The following is a 21,794-nucleotide window of genomic DNA, read 5'->3' as shown; positions in this document are numbered from 1 at the left end:
AAGGCAAACGCCCTTCCTGCCGTAACAGCACTCCAGCCCCATGGCACCTTACTATTTAATGGGGGAAAAAAATGAACTGAAAAGATAAGAAATGCACTTGACTTTGGGTGCAGAAACTCCCTCAGGGCCCAGAGCAGGGGGCCACACTGGAGTGACCGCAGCTTCTTACCGACAAGGTCCCTTCACCTTTGCCCTTGGCGGTGACGGTAAAATCTTCATTTTTCTTGGTCTGCAGGGGGTGGGCAGAGAGAGAGGGGGGGGTGTTGAGAGCCCTGCCCCCCCAGGCCGCCTGCAGGAGGCACCAGTCCCACTCGAGACATCCCCCCCACCCCCCGCAAGCCCCCTGGGGGAGGGGGAGAGTGAGGAGGACCCAGTGTTCTTCCATCCGTCTGTCTGTCCGTCTCTTCCTACCTCCTCCGAGCGCAGGAAACTGGCAGATTCCCAGACGATGCGGTGGTTTATTGGGGCACTGCGGCTGGGCAGGATGATGGCCACGTCCAAGTCCAGGTCCTTGAAGTCAGACACCTGCTGCTGGTACTTGGCTAAGGCTTGGAACACCATGAAGGTGGCCTGTACCCCACCGGAAAGAGAAGAAGGCAGGTGTGAGGTGGGAGACTACGAAAGTGGGTTCGGATGTGTGGATGAGGGGAGCAAGGTTCAGGGTGGGGGTGCTATAAGGGTGAATCCTGGAAGCCATCAAGGAGGGTTAGGGTGAGACCCAAGGCCGGGGCCAGGGCGACAGGACGGCAGGGAGGGCGCTTGCCTTGCACGTGGCTTACCTGGGTTCAATCCCCAGCACCCCATAGGGACCCCCGAGTCCCTCCAGGAGTGATCCCTGAGTGCAGAGGCAGGAATCGGCCCTGAAAACTGCTGGGTGTGTGGCCCCAAATCAAAACAAAACAACCAAGAATCGGGGCTGGGGACAGGAGGGAAACTCTGAATGTTGGCGGTGGGAAATGTACATTGGTGAAGGGACGAGTGTTGGAATATTGTCTGACTGAAACCCAGTCAGGGCCAACTTTGGAACTGTACCCCACAGTGATACCATGTTTTTTTTTTTTGCTTTTTGGGTCACACCTGGCTCTGCACAGGGGTTGCTCCTGGCTTTGCACTCAGGAGTTACTCCTGGCAGTGCTCAGGGGACCATATGGGATGCTGGGAATCGAACCCAGGTCGGCCGCGTGCAAGGCCAACGCCCTACCCGCTGTGCTATCTCTCCAGCCCCAAGAATTTATTTTATTTATTTATTTATTTATTTTTGGCTTTTTGGGTCACACCTGGCGATATACAGGGGTTACTCCTGGCTTTGCACTCAGGAATCACTCCTGGCGGTGCTCAGGGGACCCTATGGGATGCTGGGAATCGAACCCGGGTTGGCCACGTGCAAGGCAAACGCCCTACCCACTGTGCTATCACTTCAGCCCCTAAAATAAATATTTTTTTTCTTTTTGGGTCACACCCAGCGATACACAGGGGTTCCTCCTGGCTCTGCACTCAGGAGTTACTCCTGGCGGTGCTCAGGGGACCCTATGGGATGCTGGGAATTGAACCCGGGTTGGCCACGTGCAAGGCAAACGCCCTACCCGCTGTGCTATCTCTCCAGCCCCAGTGATACAATTTTTTAAAAAATTAAAAGAAAATCTAGGGGGTTTTCCATGAGACTTTGTCTACAGAGCTGAGATTAGCACAGTCCAGGAGCTGGGGGTGGAGAGAGGGATCCCGAGACTGTGGGAGGGAGGGGATGAGGGGATGGGGGACCCAGGAACAATGGAGGAAGGCTGACATCCTAGTGGAGAGGGTGGTGTGAGAACGTGGTACCCATAGAACTTGTCATGAACAGTGAGGTCAGTCACGGTGCTACAAAAAAATAAATCAGTAGATGGGGCTGGAGCCATAGCACAGCAGGGAGGGCATTTGCCTTGCACGCAGCCGACCCGGGTTCAATTCCCAGCATCCCATATGGTCCCCCGATCACCGCCAGGAGAGACTCCTGAGTGCACGAACCAGGAGTAACTCCTGTGCATCACTGGGTGTGACCCAAAAAAAAGCAATAAAAAAATAAATTAATCAGTAGAGGTTAGAGAGATAGCACAGTGGGTAGGAGGCTGGCCTTGGTTTGATCCCCGGTACCCCATAGGGTCTCCTGAGCCCCACTGGGAATGATCCCTGAGCAAAACACCAGGAGTAGACTCTGAGCACTGCCAGGTGTGGCCCCCAGCCAATACTAAAAAAGCAAACAACCAAAAAAACCCACAAAAAATAAAACGTTAGCACAGGGCTAGAGCGATAGCACAGCGGTAGGGCGTTTGCCTTACACACAGCCAACCTGGCCAACCCGAGTTCGATTCCTCCGCCCCTCTCGGAGAACCCGGCAAGCTACCGAGAGTATTCGATATGCCAAACACAGTAACAAAATCTCCAATGGAGACGTTATTGGGCCCACTCGAGCAAATCGATGAACAACGGGAGGGCCTTTACCTTACCTTTAATAATTACAAAATAAAAGGGTTGCTGGGGGCCAAAAAAGGATAGTCCGGCGGGAAGGGCACTTGTTTGCGCATGGATGACCCATGGTCAATCCTCAGCACCCCACAGTGTACCCTGAGTCCTGCCAGGAATAAAAACCCCGGAGACTCAAATGAATCTCGGCAGAGAGCAGCACACCGCAGAGATGCCTCCCCACCCCGGGCCAGGCCGATTCCATCCGGGCACCTTGGAGGGGGCAGGTGTGTCCCTTCGCCTGCCCCAAATGAACCCCGCCAGCCACAAACCTCCAGAACCCAATCGCTGCCACGCTCACGGCCGACCTCCACAGGCTCACAGGCTCGCCCTGAACCCCCCACGCATGAGGATGAATCCGCTGAAAACCCCAGGGATGCAGGACGAGTGACTGAAAACTCCAGGCTTCATGGAGTCGGGTCTCCCCACCCTTCCAGGGTCCTGGCAGTCACACCCACGAACTGCATCTGGAGGCCATTCAAGCGCATTCACCGTCACGATCCAGAGACTCACAAATGAATCTCGAAAGAGAACAGCATGCCATGCCGCAGAGCTGCCTCCGGACCCCACATATTGAAAAATTTTAGAATTCCAGGAGTGCGAGGCTGCAAAAGCGGCCATGCGACATCTCGTATTGTTTATAACAACCAATACAAAATAAATTATTTTAGCATCTGCCTGTGGGGCAGGCTCGGGTGGTGGTGGAAAAACTCGAAATCATGGCGGTGGGATTGGTGTCGAAATATTGAATGTGATCAATTATTGTGAACAACTTTATGAAAATAAAATAAATTTAAAAAATATTTTTTTTTTGCTTTTTGGGTCACACCCGGCGATGCACAGGGGTTATTCCTGGCTCATTCCTGGCTCATGCACTCAGGAATGACTCCTGGTGGTGCTCAGGGGAGTTGGGTACACCACAGGGAGTTTGCCAGACTTCCCTTGGCGTATCCAATATGCCAAATACCAGTAACAATGATGGGTCTCATTCTCCTAACTCTGGAAGAGCCTTGGATATGGCATTTTTTAAAATCTCAGGGCTAGGACGAAGGAGACGTTACTGGGGCCTGCTCGAGGCAATCTACGAACAACAGGATGGTTGTGGTCATGACTGGTGCTCAGGGGACCATATGGGATGCTGGGAATCGAACCCAGGTCGGCTGCGTGCAAGGCAAACACCCTACCCGCTGTGCTATCACTCCAGCCCCCAAAATAATTTTTTTTTTTGAAAAAAGGAGTAACCCTTCCACAGCTTAGAAGCCGGCCTCACATGCTGGGGGGGAAAGGCAGCTCAGATAGAGAAGGGACCACCAAGAAAAGGGTGCTTGAAGGGTCTGCTTGGGAGGGGAGATGCAGGCTGAAAGTAGACTATAGACTTAACAAGATGGTCATTTAATACCTCTATGCAAACAACAACAACCAAAAGGAGAGCAAAAAGGAATGCTCTGCCACAGAGGCGGAGGGGACAGGGTGAGGGTGGGTGGTAGGAGGGACACTGGGACCATTGGTGGTGGAGAATGGGCACTGGTGGAGGGATGGGTCCTCGATCATTGTATGACTGAAACGCAAGCACGAACGTTTGTAAGTCTGTAACTGCATCTCACGGTGGTTCACTAATAAAATATTAAAAAAAAAAAAGAGTAACCCTGAACACAGCAGGCCTTACAAATAAATAAATATATAAAGGTGGGCTGCTTAGGGCTGGGGAGATGGCTCATAGTGCTTGAACACAGGCTTTGCATGCAGTGGCCAGCCTGGGTTCGAATCCAGCCACCAATGGGCGGTCACTGCACTCTGGGACTGTGGGTCTCAGGGCTGCGTGACCACTTGCCTGGGTGGAGCCGTAACCGCCCCCGTAGTATCTCTGCTCGTTCAGCCAACGAGCCACGGGGCCCACGGAGTCGAAGTCCTTAAGCTCCAACAGTGCCAGCAGCGCATAGGACGTGGCCTCCACGTTGTAGAGCTTCTGGCCAGGCTCCTCCCAGCGGTTCTTGTCTGCGGAGACAACCCCAGACCCACTCTCAGGGCACTGGCTGGCCGGGAGACAGCAGCGAGGAAGGACTTTGGGGGGCTCAGCTATCAGGCGACGTCCAAGTCTGGCCCCTCTTGCCCCATTCTCTTTCCCTGCACTGCCCTGACCCCTCTGTCTGGAACCAGCACCCTGTGGATTCAAGGGAGCTCCTGAATAGCCCGGATTCTTTTCCTATCTTTTTTTTTTCTTTTGGGGTCACACCTGGCGATGCACAGGAGTTACTCCTGGTTCATGCACTCAGGAATTACTCCTGGCGGTGCTCGGGGGACCCTATGGGATGCTGGGGATCGAACTCGGGTCGGCCACGTGCAAGGCAAACGTGTTACCCGCTCTGCTATCGCTCCAGCCCCGCCCGGATGATTTTCTCACCTCGGAGTCCTTAGATATATATATTGGTCTGGGGGCCACACCCGGCAGTGCTCAGGGGTTACTCCTGGCTCTGCACTCAGGGATCACTCCTGACAGTGCTCTGGGGACCTCATGGGCTGTCGGGGGGCCGAATCCTGGTCCCAGCGCCCTCCCCTCTGTGCTATGGCTCCGGTTAGTTTTTTTTTTGCTTTTTTGGGGGGAAGGGGTCACACCCGGCGATGCTCAGGGGTCACTCCTGGTTCTGCACTCAGGAATCACCCCTGACGGTGCTCAGGGGACCCTATGGGATGCTGGGAATCGAACCCGGGTTGGCAGCGTGCAAGGCACACGCCCTACCCGCTGTGCTATCGCTCCAGCCCCCACGCCCGGTTAGTTCTTACTCGTTCCCTGCACAATTCAGGTTACCCCAAAGTGAAGCAGTCGAGTCCCTTCCCTCTCAAAGCACCCTGTGCTTCTCCTGCCCCGACACCAGGGGGCGCTAGAGTAACACTAGTGGACAGAGGGCAGCCCCTGTTCTAAGTCATTCAAGCAATCCCTTAGAGCTGTTTGCTAAGACCCAGTCCCCCTCCAGGGACGGACTACAGCCCTTGCAACTAGGGGCGGGCCCTTTGCACGTCCTGGGCCCAACCCTCCGGACCCCACCCCCCACCCACGAGGCTGTGGAAGTGCCTTCCTGATTCTGGGGTTTTTTTGTTTTTTTTTTTTTTTTTTTAATGCTTTTTGGGTCACACCCGGCGTTGCACAAGGATTACTCCTGGCTCCTGCACTCAGGAATTACTCCTGGCGGTGCTCGGGGGACCATCTGGGATGCTGGGACTCGAACCCGGGTCGGCCGCGTGCAAGGCAACCACCCTACCCGCTGTGCTATCACTCCAGCCCTCTGGAAGAAGATTGATTGCAAACCTGATCCAGAGGCTCCGGGGTACTGTATGCGGTGCTGGGGGAATCAAACCTGGGTTGGCCTCATGGGAGGCGAGTGCCTCCCCCGCTGTACAATTCCTCCGCGCCCCCTCATGGACCTTCGTGTGTGGTTTTAAAGTGTCCCCTGTCCCAGACTGGCACAGTGCCCATGCATCCACTCCGGCTCGGGATGGCCACAGTCCCTCCCCAGATTCTCAACACCCACCAAGCCACCCCTCACCTGTGGCCGTGTTCAGAAATTTAGTGAGATACGGATCCTCCAATTTGCCCAGGAGAGACAAGGCGTAGCCAGAGATCGCTGTGGTGTATGGTCTCTTCAACTTCAGATAGTTGGCTTCCAGAAAATTCCCTGCCTTATTTATACTCTGTTCCAAACTCTAGGAGAGAGAGAGAGAGAACAGGAAATCCTCAGACTTCCGGGTTATCTACCAAGAACACCACCCCCAGGCATGGTACCAATGCGACTTCCCTGAAAATTTGGTGACGAAGAATTAGTCCCATTGGCACGTTTTTTAAAAAAATTTGCTTTTGGGTCACACCTGATGGTGCTCAGGGGATATCCCTGACTCTGTGCTCACACCTGGTGGTGCTCAGGGGATTCTATGGGATGCTGGGGATCAAACCCAGGTCAGCTGTGTGCAAGGCAAATGCCCTGCCCACTCTTTTTTTTTTTTTTTTTGCTTTTTGGATCACACCCGACGATGCACAGGGGTTACTCCTGGCTCTGCACTCAGGAGTTACTCCTGGCGGTGCTCGGGGGACCATATGGGATGCTGGGAATCGAACCCGGGTCGGCCGCGTGCAAGGCAAACACCCTACCCGCTGTGCTATCACTCCAGCCCCTTTTGTTTTGTAATCTTTACTTTTACTGAATCACCATGAGATGGAGCATTACAAAGCTGATTTGGTTTCTGGCCCATTTTCCCCGGCCTTGGATATTAGTTTCATCCTCTTTTTTTTTTATATATCCCCCAAATGAACGCAGTCACTCTATATCTGTCCCTCTCCTTCTGATTCATATCACTCAGCATGATACTCTCCACGTCCATCCACTTATAGGACCTGCCCATCCTTGAGTTAGCTCAATGCAGGCTAAAGAAAAACCCGGAAATTCTTATCCTTTTTTTTTTAAAGAAGTCAATTTATTTATTTATTTTCGGGAGGGGTCACACCCAGCAATGCTCAGGGGTTCCTCCTGGCTTTGCACTCAGGAATCACTCCTGGCGGTGCTCGGGGGACCATATGGGATGCCGGGGATCGAACCCGGGTCGGCCGCGTGCAAGGCAAATGCCCTACCCGCTGTGCTATCGCTCTGGCCCCTCTTCTTATTCTTTTTAAGTTTGCTTTGTTTTTGTTTTGGGTCACACCTGGTGATGCTCAGGGCTTACTCCTGGCTCTGCACTAAGGAATCACTGCCGGTGGTGCTCAGGGGACCCCCATGAGATGCCAGGGATCAAATCCTGGTTGGTTGCATGCAAAGCAAGCACCTTCCCTGCTGGATTATCTCCCTGGTCCCTGGAAGTACTTGTTTTTCTTTCTTTCTTTCTTTCTTTCTTTCTTTCTTTCTTTCTTTTTCTTTCTTTCTCTTTCTTTCTCTCTTTCTTTTTGCTTTTTGGGTCACACCTGGCAATGCACAGAGGTTATTCCTGGCTCTGCACTCAGGAATTACTCCTGGCGGTGCTTGGGGGACCCTATGGGACACTGGGAATCGAACCCGGGTCGGCCACATGCAAGGCCCTACCCGCTGTGCTATCTCTCCAGCCCCTGGAAATACTTCTTATCCAAGTATTAGCATCTCGGGCTTCTGTGAGAGTACAGTGGAGAAGGAGAGTGCCTAACATACAGCCAATCTAGTACTGCATACGCTGCCGAGAGCCCACCAGGAGTAACTGCTGAGCACAGAGCCAGGAGTCAGCCTGCACAGCTGGGTGTGTCCCAAAACCTCCCCCAAAATAATTTCAAATTTGAATACTTTAACACCTGGCTTACAAAATGTATGTTTCAAATAAAAACAAAATTTTTAGGGTGGGAGGAGTTGGATTGAGGACACTCCCTGCTGTTCAGGGAACCATATGCAATGATTTAAAGGCCAATTGAACTATCTCTCCTGTCCCAAGTAAGTTCTGAAAATTTAATAGCCAGTCTCCAAATTTAATGATTACTAAGTCCCTAAGTACTTCTTTTTTTTTGGGGGGGGGGGAGGTGCATACCTGGCTATGCTCAGGGATCACGGCAGGAATCGAACCCGAGTTGGCTGCATGCAGGGCAAATGCCCTCCTCACTGTACTATCTCTCTGACCTACTCTGAGCGCTTCTTTGAGGCCCTAATCAATGAGTCAAGGGGGTCAGAGAGACAGGTCAAAGGCCAGGGCCCTTGGTTGGATCCCAGCACCGTACAGCCTCCCACACTGCTGGAAGTGACTCTTGGACACCAAGCTGAAACAGCCCCTGAGCACTGCCAGATGTGAGAGAAGAACCAAGTAAATGAGGGGCTGGAGTGATGGTACAGTAGGGAGGGCGTCTGCCTTGCATGCTGCTGACCCGGGTTCGATCTCTGGCATTCCATGAGGTTCCCCCCACCAGCACTTCTGGGGGTCACTCCTGAGTGCAGAGCCAGGAGTAACCTCTGAGCATCGCCAGGTATGCCCTCCCCTCCAAAAGAACGAGCTCAATGAATGAAGACTATCTAGGATACACACACACACACACACACACACACACACACACACAGGACCTACCTACTAGGCTGTTAGAAAAATCAGAAGAGTTCAAATATGGGGTTTTCTGGAGGTGGGGCCTTAACTACTGGCTCAACAAGTATTCAGCATTATTAGAAACCCCTCTGTTACTGGGATGTGGAAATTGCCAGAATAACATACTTCTTCTCTTAAGGCAGATGTGCCCGGGGGAAGGGAGGGGGTCGTCGTTGAGGACACTTACATTGACCTGTCCCTGGCAAATGTCCCTTGCCTCCACGAGAGCGATGAGAACAAAGGCGGTGAGGGACATGTCTTTCTCCTCTTGATTCCTGATGCCACCCTAGGGCAGAAAACAGGGAACAAGGACAAAGTCACATGGGTATCCCAACATACCAATCAAGCTCCCCTAGAATCAGCAGGATCGGGGCAGGATTAGTTTCCTATCGGTGTCTTCTCAGGAGGGCCAGACTTTTCCATAGTCATCCACGTACCTGCCTGTCTGTCCATTCATTCATTGATACATCTGCACGCCCACCCAAACCCCCATTCATTCATCCACCCCCATATCCATATACCCATCCACACACCCATTCACTCATCCACCCACACATCCATCCGTCCACCCACACATCCACCCACCCATCCATCCACCCACCCATCCACCCACCCATCCACCCACCCATCCACCCACCCATCCATCCACCCACCCATCCACCCACCCATCCATCCACCCACCCATCCATCCATCCATCCATCCATCCATCCATCCAACCATCCACCCACCCACCCATCCACCCACCCACCCATCCATCCATCCACCCACCCATCCATCCATCCATCCATCCACTCACCCACCCACCCACCCACCCATCCATCCATCCATCCACCCACCCACCCACCCATCCATCCATCCACCCACCCACCCACCCACCCACCCATCCACCCACCCACCCATCCATCCATCCATCCATCCATCCACTCACCCACCCACCCATCCATCCACCCATCCATCCATCCACCCACCCATCCATCCATCCACCCACCCACCCATCCATCCATTCATCCATCCACCCACCCACCCATCCATCCATCCATCCACCCACCCACCCACCCACCCATCCATCCATCCATCCATAAACCATCCACACATCTTTCCTTCCATCCTGCAAATGGTGCTGGGGCTGAATTCTGGGCCCTAGTTCCGCCCTGATGGAGCTTGGGACACATGGGGACTCAAGCAGCATAATTACAAATTAAAGAGTGCTGTGCAGGAGGAGAGGACTGTGTGTGTGTGTGTGTGTGTGTGTGTGTGTGTGTGCGGGGGTAGGACCCACTTGGTCAGAGGGTAGAATGACACATGAAACCCCCTCCTTTGAAGAACCGTCAAGACTCAAATCTCAAAGAGGGCAGAAATCTGCCAGGTGGAGGATGGGAGAACATGTGCAAAGGCCCTGTGGCTCAGGAGAGGGGGTCTCCTGGAGGTCCAAGTGAAGTGTGGAGACAGAGGGAAGACGCTGAGGCTAGAAAAGCCTGAAAGATCACTCGAAGGCAGTGGCTTCCCGACTCCAGCCCACAGCAAGGCCTCCCTGCCCCAGCCCCTGCCTGGAATGGAATCCTGCCTCTTACAATCATTTCTTGGTGTGCCACGGGCGCATCCTCCTGGAAAACCCCATCTGGCTTCTGCTTCTCCAGGATCAGCCACTTGACAGCCCCGCACAGGACCTCGGCGTCCACGGCGATGAGGTTGGCGGCCAGCGAGAAGACCTTGACCACGTAGGCAGTCAGCCTGTGGGCGGGCACAGAGCGTGAGCCAATCGGCTCCGGGAACCAGAGACTGACATCTCAGCCAACCAATGAGTAGGAGATGGGGGCGGGGCCCGCTGCCCCTCTTTGATCCTGGGGCTGAGGGTGGGGCTTATTACCTGTGTCCTGCAGGGTCCCTGGTCTCTGCGAATGGCAGAGTCCATCTGCACTGGGCGATGTGAGTGAGATTCGTCTACACCACCCCAAGCGGGACCCCCTCTCAGTGGGTGTGTGTGTGGGGGGGGGTCAGGCTGAAGGTGACCCCAGGACTCACCAGGTGCTAGAAGGTCGGTCTTGGAAGGCAGAAAACGCTGAGTTTTTCTGTCTGTAGCTCAGCTGCTGGGTGTAGCCTGAAGGGAAGCAAGAAACGTGGCTGGAGGATGGTGACTGCGAGTTGGGGGGTGCGTTGGGGGCTCCCATGGAGGGGATCTCGTTCATAGATGTCTGAGAGATGGGCATAAGGAGGGCACAAGGATTCTTTTCTTTCTGGGTCACACCCGGCAATGCACAGGGGTTCCTCCTGGCTCTGCGCTCAGGATTACCCCTGGCGATGCTCAGGGGACCATATGGGATGCTGGGAATCGAACCCAGGTTGGCCGCTTGCAAGGCAAGTGCCCTACCCGCTGTGCTACTGCTCCAGCCCCAAGGATTCTTTTCTTTCTTTTCGTTTTGTTTTTTGGGCCACACCCGGCAATGCTCAGGGGTTAATCCTGGCTCTGCATTCAAGGGGTCACTCCTGGCGGTGCTTAGGTGAGCCTATGGGATGCCGAGGATCGAACCCGGTTCAACTGCATGCGAAGCCAGGGCCCTCCCAGCTGGACTGTCTCCCCGGCCCCGGGAGACACGGATTTTCTGTGGGATGGTGGTACAGTTAAGGGAGGGAAGAAGGGGTTCAAGTTAGGGACCGGACGTCTGGTGCAGGGAGGGGGTGTTAAAAGGGGGTAGGGCGGAGCTCACAAGGGACTCAGAAGGGGAGGAGCCTCGCTGAGGGCATAGACGTGGGAGAAGGGCGGGGCCTCGCGGAGGGCGGGGCCTCGGTGGGGCGTGGCCCCAGGGAGGGCGGAGCTCACACACAGAGGACTTCGGGAGGGCGGGGCCTCGCGGAGGGCGGGGCCTCGGTGGGGCGTGGTCCCAGGGAGGGCGGAGCTCACAAGGGACTCAGAAGGGGAGGAGCCTCGCTGAGGGCATAGACGCGGGAGAAGGGCGGGGGCTCGCGGAGGGCGGGGCCTCGGTGGGGCGTGGCCCCAGGGAGGGCGGAGCTCACAAGGGACTCAGAAGGGGAGGAGCCTCGCTGAGGGCATAGACGTGGGAGAAGGGCGGGGCCTCGCGGAGGGCGGGGCCTCGGTGGGGCGTGGCCCCAGGGAGGGCGGAGCTCACAAGGGACTCAGAAGGGGAGGAGCCTCGCTGGGGGCATGGCCGAGGGAGGCGGGCCCTCGTGGGGGCGGGGCCTCGGTGGGGCGTGGTCCCAGGGAGGGCGGAGCTCACAAGGGACTCAGAAGGGGAGGAGCCTCGCTGAGGGCATAGACGCGGGAGAAGGGCGGGGGCTCGCGGTGGGCGGGGCCTCGGTGGGGCGTGGTCCCAGGGAGGGCGGAGCTCACAAGGGACTCAGAAGGGGAGGAGCCTCGCTGGGGGCGTGGCCGAGGGAGGCGGGGCCTCGTGGGGGCGGGGCCTCGGTGGGGCGTGGTCCCAGGGAGGGCGGAGCTCACAAGGGACTCAGAAGGGGAGGAGCCTCGCTAGGGGCAAGGCTGGGGGAGGGCGGGGCCTCGGTGGGCGTGGTCTCAGGGAGGGCGGAGCTCATGCACAGAACTCAGACGGGGCGGGGCCTCAGTGGGGTGTGGCCTGGGTGGGGCGGGGTCTCAGGGAGGGTGGCATTCACACTGGGGGCTCAGAGAGGGAAGAGGCTCGGTGGGGCGGGGGTCTTAGATCTAAGGCAAGAGGCTCAGAGAGACAACAGGTGGGCGCGCGTGGTGCGGGCAGGTGGGTCTCCCCAAAGGGACGCACCTTTCTTGATGAGTGCTAAGCTTTGCTCCCGCTTCTCCAGACTGTACTTGGCCCACTGCTCGGTGCTGTCCAGATAATACACGGCAATGACGGTGGGCGTCATGGTGATCATGTTCTGCTCCCCGCAGCCCGAGGGGGTGATGATGAGGTGATTCAGCCGGTCCCCGTCGATAGCATCCTCCGTCATCTGGGCCACGGGGTTCCCTGCGGCCGACCGGGTGGACGCACTCAACCACAGCCCCCTCCCCACTCGATCAACGGGTGGGGTGGGGGCGGGAAGGAGGTTCGGGACTGCCCTCACGGCTCCCACGTTGGGTCGTGACACCCCCTCGGGTCAAGGACAAGGGCACCCCACCTTGTAGAAGGATCCTGGTCTCTTGCTCTGTATCTGGGACTTGATCGCTGAGATCTAAGGCGTGGATGTCCTCTCTCTGCACGCCATCTACCGGTCAAATGGGAGACACATAGTGGTACCTGCCCTTTCCAGCCCTAGGCCCCATCTCTCCCAGGTCCCCTGTGGGGGAGAGGAGCTGGACTCACTTTGGCCCAGGACTTCCGGATTCAGCGTATGCACGGCCACGGTTTTGTTGACTATGATTCCTTCCGGCTGCACAAGGGTGGGGGAGGTCGCGCGTGAACACACACACACACACACACACACACACACACATGAGGCTTGTCAGCAGTGTCCTGCTGCACTGGGGGCTTTCGCGGCCTGGATGTGAAAGCCTCTGTCCTGTCCTGGCTGTGTGGTTGGGAAGTTCTCATTTGATCTCCCAACCCTCAGCTTCCTGAGTGGGAAATACCTACATCTAATTCCCTAGATGTTGCATGAATTAATAGCACTTAGAAACGGATGATAGGGATGGAGAGAAAGTTCAGCAGGTTTGAGTGCACAATTTGTGTGTGGGAGACTTGAGTCTGCATGGTTCCCAGACACTGCTGGAATGACCCCTTTGCCACTTACCCACAACCCCACCCCCCTCCAGAGCCCCCTACAGCAGGCTGGGAGTAACCTCAAAACATGGTTGGATGTGGCTCAAAGACTGAGAACAAGAGCCACTCAAATCAGAGCTACACCCGAAAGTGCTCAGGGCAGACCACTGGCTCTGTCTTCTCAGGGATCACTCCTGGCAGACTCGAGGAACGATATGGGCTGCCAGGGATGGAACCCAGGTTGGCCACGTGCAAGAAAGGTGCGTCCTCCTCTCTCTACTATCACTCCAGCCCTATATCCCAACGTTTTAGTTTCTAATGAGCTTTGGGGCTACTCCCTAAAATCCCATGCCCAGAGAAGTGGCCCCTGGTTCACTGAAGTCCAGACTTGTCCCTGCTTCTGAACGCCCAGCTCTCCGCGATTCTCTAAGTGGGTACAGTTCTTGGAACCCCACAGATGGGACCTCTGATCAGGATGCTGACTTAGGGTGCAGAGGGACGTGGAGTGCCGATAGGGGACCCGAAGGACTCACCACGACCTTCAGGGTCTTCCTGACACCGTCAGCAATGAAGCGGTTGAAGACAGCAGCTTTGACCTCCACCTCCTGGAGGCCAACCTGCAGCGGCACGATGACAAAAGGCACGGCCACCGAGGATGCGGGCGGGATGACCATGACCTGTTGGTGGCGCTTCTTGGAGGTGGCCAGACTGCAGAAGGCTGGATTGTAGAGCAGCTCCACTCTTACCTGCAGAAACGGGGCGGAGATAATGTCCAGCCAAGGGGCCCCGCCCCTTGCCTGAGTCGCTCCCCTCTCTCCAAGCCCCGCCTCTCCTCCTAAGCCCCGCCCCACCCCCAAGCCCCGCCTCTCCTCCTAAGCCCCGCCCCACCTCCTAAGCCCCCGCCTCTCCTCCTAAGCCCCAAGCCTTGCCTGAGTCGCTCCCCTCTCTCCAAGCCCCGCCTCTCCTCCTAAGCCCCGCCCCACCTCCTAAGCCCCGCCCCACCTCCTAAGCCCCGCCTCTCCTCCTAAGCCCCACCTCTCCTCCTAAGCCCCCGCCTCTCTTCCTAAGCCCTGCCCCACCTTCTAAGCCCCGCCTCCCCTAAGCCCCGCCCTCCTCCTAAACCCCGCCCTCCAATCAAGCCACGCCCTCCAATCAAGCCACGCCCCTATCCAAAGGCCCCGCCCCTCCCTATGTGCACATGCATATTCCCTCCCTCCAACCCCCTCTCTCCTTCTAAGCCCCCGCCCTCCTCCTAAATCCCGCCCACACCCAAGCCCCGCCCCTCCAATTAAGCCACGCCCTCCAATCAAGCCACGCCCCTATCCAAAGGCCCCGCCCCTCCCTATGTGCACATGCATATTCCCCTCCCTCCAACCCCCTCTCTCCTTTTAAGCCCCCCTTCGTTCAAGGCCCCGCCCCTACCCAAGCCCCGCCCCTGCTTCTATCCTCTCCCCTCTGCGACCCACCTTGAGTGGGTCCGAGGGCTGGTAGTTGTAAAGAACAGCTCGGATTTCCACCTGCTCGTTGCGCACCACCGAGTAGGGGAGCCGTAGGTCGATGAAGAAGTCCTGCATCACGGTGACCTCAAAGGGGTCGGCCACACAGATCCCTGTCGGGTGCAAATCCAATCAGGGGTCGGTGGCCGATAGGATGGACGGGTGGGGACAGAATTCATTCAAGAGTGTGTGTGTGTGTGTGTGTGTGTGTGTGTGTGTGTGTGTGTGTGAAGGGGGAGGTCCCAGATCCTACCACTCCGAGGTTCTTGGCATTTGTCAACCCTGGCAATAGTTCCAGTCCAGCCCTCTTCTTTTTTTTCCCCCCCTTTTTGGGTCACACCCGGCCATGCACAGGGGTTACTCCTGGCTCATGCACTCAGGAGCTACTCCTGGCAGTGCTCAGGGGACCCTATGGGATGCTGGGAATCGAACCCGGGTCGGCCGCGTGCAAGGCGAACGCCCTACCCGCTGTGCTATTGCTCCAGCCCCTTCTTCTTCTTCTTCTTCTTCTTTTTTTTTCCCCCTTTTTGGGTTCCTCCTGGCTCTGCACTTAGGAATCACTCCTGGCGGTGCTCAGGGGACCACATGGGATGCTGGGAATCGAACCCGGGTCGGCCACCTGCAGGGCAAACGCTGAACTATCTAGTCCACGTCCAGCCTTCTTTGCAGAAGTTCTACCTAAACCATCTACCTAAGGTACGCAATGAAAAGCCACATCTGGGGCTCCACGCACACCCCAAAATCCGGGGCGCTGCCGGGGCAGGAGCATAGCCCTCGGTAAGCACCATAGCGCCACCTGGCGAGTGATCGTGGCAGTGAGTAGCAGCCCTGGCACTTTCCCAAATGGTCACCCCAGACCCCCAAGGGGTCACCCTGCCTTTGAAATGCACCCGCGCGCATTTCAAAGCGGGATTTGCATTTCTACTTGGTTTTTTTTTTGTTTTTTTTTTTGCTTTTTTGGGGGTCACACCCGGCGATGCACAGGGGTTACTCCTGGCTCTGCACTCAGGAGTTACCCCTGGCGGTGCTCAGGGGACCCTATGGGATGCTGGGAATCGAACCCGGGTGGGCCGCGTGCAAGGCAGACGCCCTCCCCGCTGTGCTATCGCTCCAGCCCATAATATAGTTGAACTACAGGCATAATTTTTTTTTTTTGCGAGGGTCATACATAGAATGCTTAAAAAAAAGTTTTTAATAGATGTGGAGCCAGAGTGATATTACAGGTAAAGGTAAAGGTAAAGGCCCTCCCGTTGATCATCGATTTGCTCGAGCGGGCCCAGTAACGTCTCCATTGGAGACTTTGTTGTTACTGTGTCTGGCATATCGAATACTCTCGGTAGCTTGCCGGGCTCTCCGAGAGGGGCGGGGGAATCAAACTCCGGTCGGCCATGTAGGCCGCGTACAAGGCAAACGCCCTACCCGCTGTGATATTACAGTGCGGACGGTAATTGCCTTGTGTGTGTCGAACCCGGTTCAGTCCCCAGAACCCCATTTGGTCCCCCAGCAGTGGCAGGAGTGATCCTTGAACACAGAGCCACGAGTAAGCGATGAGCAACCCTGGGTGTGACCCACTTCCCAAATGGGCTGGAGATGTCGCTCATTTGCCTTGCATGTGTGAGGTCCTGGGTTCAAGCCCCAGCAACACACACACACACACACACACACACACACACAAACACGATTTAATATTCAAAGGGCTAGGGAGAGCCCCTGAGGAGCACCACAGGGTGTGGCCGCCAAATAAAAAGTTAAAAAAAAATATCAGTGGCACCAGGAAGTGCAGTGGGGAAGGCATTTGCTAAGCCTAGGGCTGACCCAGGTTTAATCCCCAGCACCCCACAGGGTCCCCAAGCCCCATCAGAAGTGATCCCTGAGCACTGGTGTGTGCCCCCTACCTCCCAAAAAAGAGCAGTTGACTGTGTGACCTACTGTCTACACCTCCGGCTACCTCTCCAGTCACAGGGGGGCAAGGTACACGCCACCATGAAATGCCACAGTGCTAGGATGGATGTGCAAAGTCCCTGGGGTGGGCCGGGGAGGGAGTTGTGGGCATCTTGTCTCCTGATGACCCGGACACGTTTCTCTCACCTTTCGTTTGTGACAGACTCACGGCCAGTATCTCCCAGGTGGTGATGGAATCTTTCAAAAATATGTTCATAAGCTTAGTGGAGATTCTGGATGGGAAGGAAGGGGGGCATTAGAAGGCATTAGGGGGGCGTATCGGGGGCGGGCATGGGAGTAAAGGAGAGTTCCAGGGGACAGAGGGAGGAACCAGTAGGTGGTCCGATCTCTGCTTTGTCTACGTGGGGCTATGATTTTCCTGAAGCAAAGATCCTCGGGGGTCCATGCAAAAGAAATGAGCCAATCTGAGAGACTGAGGTGCAAGCCAAATAAAATGGGGGTTGGGGGTCAAGGTATATACAAAATAAATGATCCAGTTTGGGGCTTGGGCAAAATGAACCTTTCTTGGAACGGGGGCTGAGGGATAGAAACACACTCAAATTCGTATCCATTAAATTGTATGTACCGTCAAACACACTGTCCTCCCGTTGGTCATCGATTTGCTCGAGCGGGGAACCAGTAACGTCTCCGGTGTGAGACTTGTTGTTACTGTGTTTGGCATATGGGTGAGGTACTCTCGGTAGCTTGCCGGGCTCTCTGAGGGGGGGGGGGGTGGAGGAATCGAACCCGGCTCGGCCGGGCTGGCTGCGCGCAAGGCAAACGCCCTACCGCTGTGCTATCGCTCCAGCCCATTGTATGTACAGTACAAATGAAATGATTCAGTGTGTGTGTGGGGGGGGGGGGGTGGGGGCGAGGTTGGGATGCACGCCAAGGAGCTGATCCAATCTGGGGGAATTCTGGGCTGGTTTTAACTGGGGCGGTGAGAGGAAGTGGCTTGCAGGACGGTTGACGTGGGGGTGTCCGGGGACTTACCCATTTTTCTCTGGTGGTTTCAACTCCTCAATGACCCACAGCCAACTCTCCGGGAACTGGCTTCGAGAAGTGATATCCTCTTCCGGGATTATGTCTTCGTCGAGGTCGCCTGGGAAAGAGAAGCCCATTGGTCTAGAGAGCCCCTTTTCCCGCCCCCTTCCCTGAGTCTCCTGGCCCCGCGCCTGGCTGTCCTTTAGCCTCCTCCTCAGAGATGGCCTCCTCCCTCAGACACAGTCTCCTCCTATAGCCTCCTCCCTCAGACACGTCCCCGTCCTTTAGCCTCCTCCCTCAGGCAGGGCCTCCTCCTTCAGACAGGGCCTCAGGCACAGCCTCCTCCCTCAGACACGGCCTTCTCCTTCAGACACAGCCTGGTCCTTTAGCTTCCTCCTCAGAGATGGCCTCCTCCCTCAGACACAGTCTCCTTCTTTAACCTCCTCCTTCAGACAGGACCTCAGACACAGCTTCCTCCCTCAGACACGGCCCTGTCCTTTAGCCTCTGCCCTCAGACAGGGCCTCGTCCTTTAGCCTCCTCCCTCAGGCACAGCCTCCTCCCTCAGACGGGGCCTCAGGCACTGCCTCCTCCCTCAGACCAGGCCTCAGGCACAGCCTCCTCCCTCAGACGGGGCCTCAGACACAGCCTCCTCCCTCAGACGGGGCCTCAGGCACAGCCTCCTCCCTCAGACACGGCCCGTCCTTTAGCCTCCTCCCTCAGACGGGGCCTCAGACACCGCCTCCTCCCTCAGACGGGGCCTCAGGCACAGCCTCCTCCCTCAGACAACGGCCCGTCCTTTAGCCTCCTCCCTCAGACAGGGCCTCAGACACAGCCTCCTCCCTCAGATGGGGCCTCAGGCACAGCCTCCTCCCTCAGACACGGCCCGTCCTTTAGCCTCCTCCCTCAGACGGGGCCTCAGGCACCGCCTCCTCCCTCAGACGGGGCCTCAGGCACAGCCCTCCCTCCTTCAGACACGGCCCGTCCTTCAGCCTCCTCCCTCAGACGGGGCCTCAGGCACAGCCTCCTCCCTCAGACGGGCCTCAGGCACAGCCTCCTCCCTCAGACGGGGCCTCAGGCACAGCCTCCTCCCTCAGACGGGGCCTCAGGCACAGCCTCCTCCCTCAGACGGGGCCTCAGGCACAGCCTCCTCCCTCAGACGGGGCCCTCAGGCACAGCCTCCTCCCTCAGACACGCCCCGTCCTTCAGCCTCCTCCCTCAGACGGGGCCTCAGGCACCGCCTCCTCCCCTCAGACGGGGCCTCAGGCACAGCCTCCTCCCTCGGACACGGCCCGTCCTTCAGCCTCCTCCCTCAGACGGGGCCTCAGGCACCGCCTCCTCCCTCAGACGGGGCCTCAGGCACCGCCTCCTCCCTCAGACACAGCGCGTCCTTTAGCCTCCTCCCTCAGACGGGGCCTCAGGCACCGCCTCCTCCCTCAGACGGGGGCCTCAGACACTGCCTCTCCTCCCTCAGACGGGGCCTCAGGCACCGCCTCCTCCCCCTCAGACGGGGCCTCAGGCACAGCCTCCTCCCTCGGACACGGCCCGTCCTTCAGCCTCCTCCCTCAGACGGGGCTCAGGCACCGCCTCCTCCCTCAGACCGGGGCCTCAGGCACCGCCTCCTCCCTCAGACACAGCGCGTCCTTTAGCCTCCTCCCTCAGACGGGGCCTCAGGCACCGCCTCCTCCCTCAGACGGGGCTCAGGCACAGCCTCCTCCCTCAGACGGGGCCTCAGACACAGCCTCCTCCCTCAGACGGGGCCTCAGGCACAGCCTCCTCCCTCAGACGGGGCCTCAGGCACAGCCTCCTCCCTCAGACGGGGCCTCAGGCACAGCCTCCTCCCTCAGACGGGGCCTCAGGCACAGCTCCTCCCTCAGACGGGGCCTCAGCACAGCCTCCTCCCTCAGACGGGGCCTCAGGCACAGCCTCCTCCCTCAGACGGGGCCTCAGGCACAGCCTCCTCCCCTCAGACGGGGCCTCAGGCACAGCCTCCTCCCTCAGACGGGGCCTCAGACACAGCCTCCTCCCTCAGACGGGGCCTCAGGCACAGCCTCCTCCCTCAGACGGGGCCTCAGGCACAGCCTCCTCCCTCAGACGGGGCCTCAGGCACAGCCTCCTCCCTCAGACGGGGCCTCAGGCACAGCCTCCTCCCTCAGACGGGCCTCAGGCACAGCCTCCTCCCTCAGACGGGGCCTCAGGCACAGCCTCCTCCCTCAGACGGGGCCTCAGGCACAGCCTCCTCCCTCAGAAGGGGCCCTCAGGCACAGCCTCCTCCCTCAGACGGGGCCTCAGGCACAGCCTCCTCCCTCAGAAGGGGCCCTCAGGCACAGCCTCCCTCCCTCAGACGGGGCCTCAGGCACAGCCTCCTCCCTCAGACGGGGCCTCAGACACAGCCTCCTCCCTCAGACGGGGCCTCAGGCACAGCCTCCTCCCTCAGACGGGGCCTCAGGCACAGCCTCCTCCCTCAGACGGGGCTCAGGCACAGCCTCCTCCCTCAGACGGGGCCTCAGGCACAGCCTCCTCCCTCAGACGGGGCCTCAGGCACAGCCTCCTCCCTCAGACGGGGGCCTCAGACACAGCCTCCTCCCTCAGACGGGGGCCTCAGGCACAGCCTCCTCCCTCAGAAGGGGCCTCAGGCACAGCCTCCTCCCTCAGACGGGGCCTCAGGCACCGCCTCCTCCCTCAGACACGGCCCGTCCTTTAGCCTCCTCCCTCAGACGGGGCCTCAGGCACCGCCTCCTCCCTCAGACACGGCCCGTCCTTTAGCCTCCTCCCTCAGACGGGGCCTCAGGCACCGCCTCCTCCCTCAGACACGGCCCGTCCTTTAGCCTCCTCCCTCAGACGGGGCCTCAGGCACAGCCTCCTCCCTCAGACAGGGCCTCAGACACAGCCTCCTCCCTCAGACACGCCCCGTCCTTCAGCCTCCTCCCTCGTTCACAGCCTCCTCCCTCAGCCTCCTCCCTCGGACACGCCCCCGTCCCTCAGCCTCCTCCCTCAGACACGGCCTCCCTCCTCCCTCGGCCTCCTCCCTCGGACCGGCTCTCCCCCCCCCCCCCCCGCCCGCCCCGCGCACGCGCAGACTCACTGCGGGCCAGGCCGAGGGGCCGCTGGCGCGCCTGCTCCCGGCGCAGGCGGGCGATGTAGGCGCAGCAGTCGAGGAAGGCGGCGACGCAGGGGCGGCCCTGCAGGATGTACCTGGCGCGCTGCTCGCAGGTGTGCGGCATGGGGATCCTCCGCATGCCGTGCTCGCAGCAGCGCCGCAGCTCCTTGTCCTTGTACTGGCCGGCTGCGGACACGCACCTGCGCTCAGGGCTCAGGCCCGGCGGGGGGCGGGGACGGGGGCGCGGGGGGCGGGGGGCGGCACCCACCTTTGTCCGTCCTCTTCTCCATGAGCTGCACGGAGGAGCGCCGCTGGCGGGCGGCCACTTGGGGGCACTCGGGGTCTGGGGGGCGGGGAGGACGAGGCTCAGCCGGGGTCCGAGGAGCACCCGGCGGGGCGGCTGGGAGCGGGCGGCGGCACCCCGGGGCCCCTCACCTGTCCGGTGCTTCGTCTGCAGGTCCTTGTCGGTCTTCAGGGACAGCCCCGCGTCCTCGAAGACCCCCGCGTAGTCCTGGCCGCTGCCCGGGGTGCAGCCGATGTCCGCCTTCTCCACGATGTTCCAGAGCTGCGGGGCGCAGGGGGCTGCAGCCGTGACCAGGCCCCCACCCCCCACTGGCCAGTCCATCCGCCCACCCACCCACACTCCCCTCCCTCGCCGTCTTGGGAGCGTCCCCAGCTCGGGCCCTTGACCTCACACAGTTCCATCTTCTGGGGAGGGCGCGGGGGGCGCACACTTGGCCATGCCCAGGGCTGACTCCTGGCTCTGTGCTCAGGGGTCACTCCTGGAGGTGCTCAGGGGACCCTGTGGAATGCTGGGGATCGAACCCGGGTCGCTGTGCTATGGCTCCAGCCCCCACAGTCCCTCTTTATTTTTATTTATTTATTTTTGCTTTTTTGGGTCACACCCGGTGATGCACAGGGGCTACCCCTGGCTCATGCACTCAGGAATTGCTCCTGGCGGTGCTCAGGGGACCCTATGGGACGCTGGGAATCGAACCTGGGTCAGTCACTCCTG

The 21,794-nt window shown here is 58.4% G+C and overlaps 1 protein-coding gene across 1 annotated transcript in view; it reads right to left on the bottom strand.

Moving 5' to 3' along the window:
- Window positions 1–21,794, bottom strand: part of C3 (complement C3) — a 43,224-nt gene that overhangs the window by 6,775 nt on the left and 14,655 nt on the right. The window contains exons 15-31 of the mRNA XM_056109546.1: window positions 21,215–21,344; window positions 21,048–21,122; window positions 20,765–20,965; window positions 17,691–17,799; window positions 16,845–16,930; window positions 14,727–14,869; window positions 13,794–14,006; window positions 12,865–12,931; window positions 12,680–12,766; window positions 12,325–12,528; window positions 10,598–10,673; window positions 10,147–10,306; window positions 8,762–8,860; window positions 6,042–6,198; window positions 4,331–4,494; window positions 412–570; window positions 170–229 (exon numbers count right to left, since the gene is read on the bottom strand). Coding sequence (XP_055965521.1) covers window positions 170–229; window positions 412–570; window positions 4,331–4,494; window positions 6,042–6,198; window positions 8,762–8,860; window positions 10,147–10,306; window positions 10,598–10,673; window positions 12,325–12,528; window positions 12,680–12,766; window positions 12,865–12,931; window positions 13,794–14,006; window positions 14,727–14,869; window positions 16,845–16,930; window positions 17,691–17,799; window positions 20,765–20,965; window positions 21,048–21,122; window positions 21,215–21,344 — 2,190 coding nt within the window. The remainder of the gene's footprint in view (window positions 1–169; window positions 230–411; window positions 571–4,330; window positions 4,495–6,041; window positions 6,199–8,761; window positions 8,861–10,146; window positions 10,307–10,597; window positions 10,674–12,324; window positions 12,529–12,679; window positions 12,767–12,864; window positions 12,932–13,793; window positions 14,007–14,726; window positions 14,870–16,844; window positions 16,931–17,690; window positions 17,800–20,764; window positions 20,966–21,047; window positions 21,123–21,214; window positions 21,345–21,794) is intronic.

This window comes from Sorex fumeus, unplaced genomic scaffold (assembly GCF_029834395.1).
Source record: "Sorex fumeus unplaced genomic scaffold, SorFum_2.1 ptg000309l, whole genome shotgun sequence".
NCBI lineage: Eukaryota > Metazoa > Chordata > Mammalia > Eulipotyphla > Soricidae > Sorex > Sorex fumeus.
Note: the sequence above shows the minus strand (reverse complement) of the source record. Positions and strands in the feature narration are given on the sequence as shown.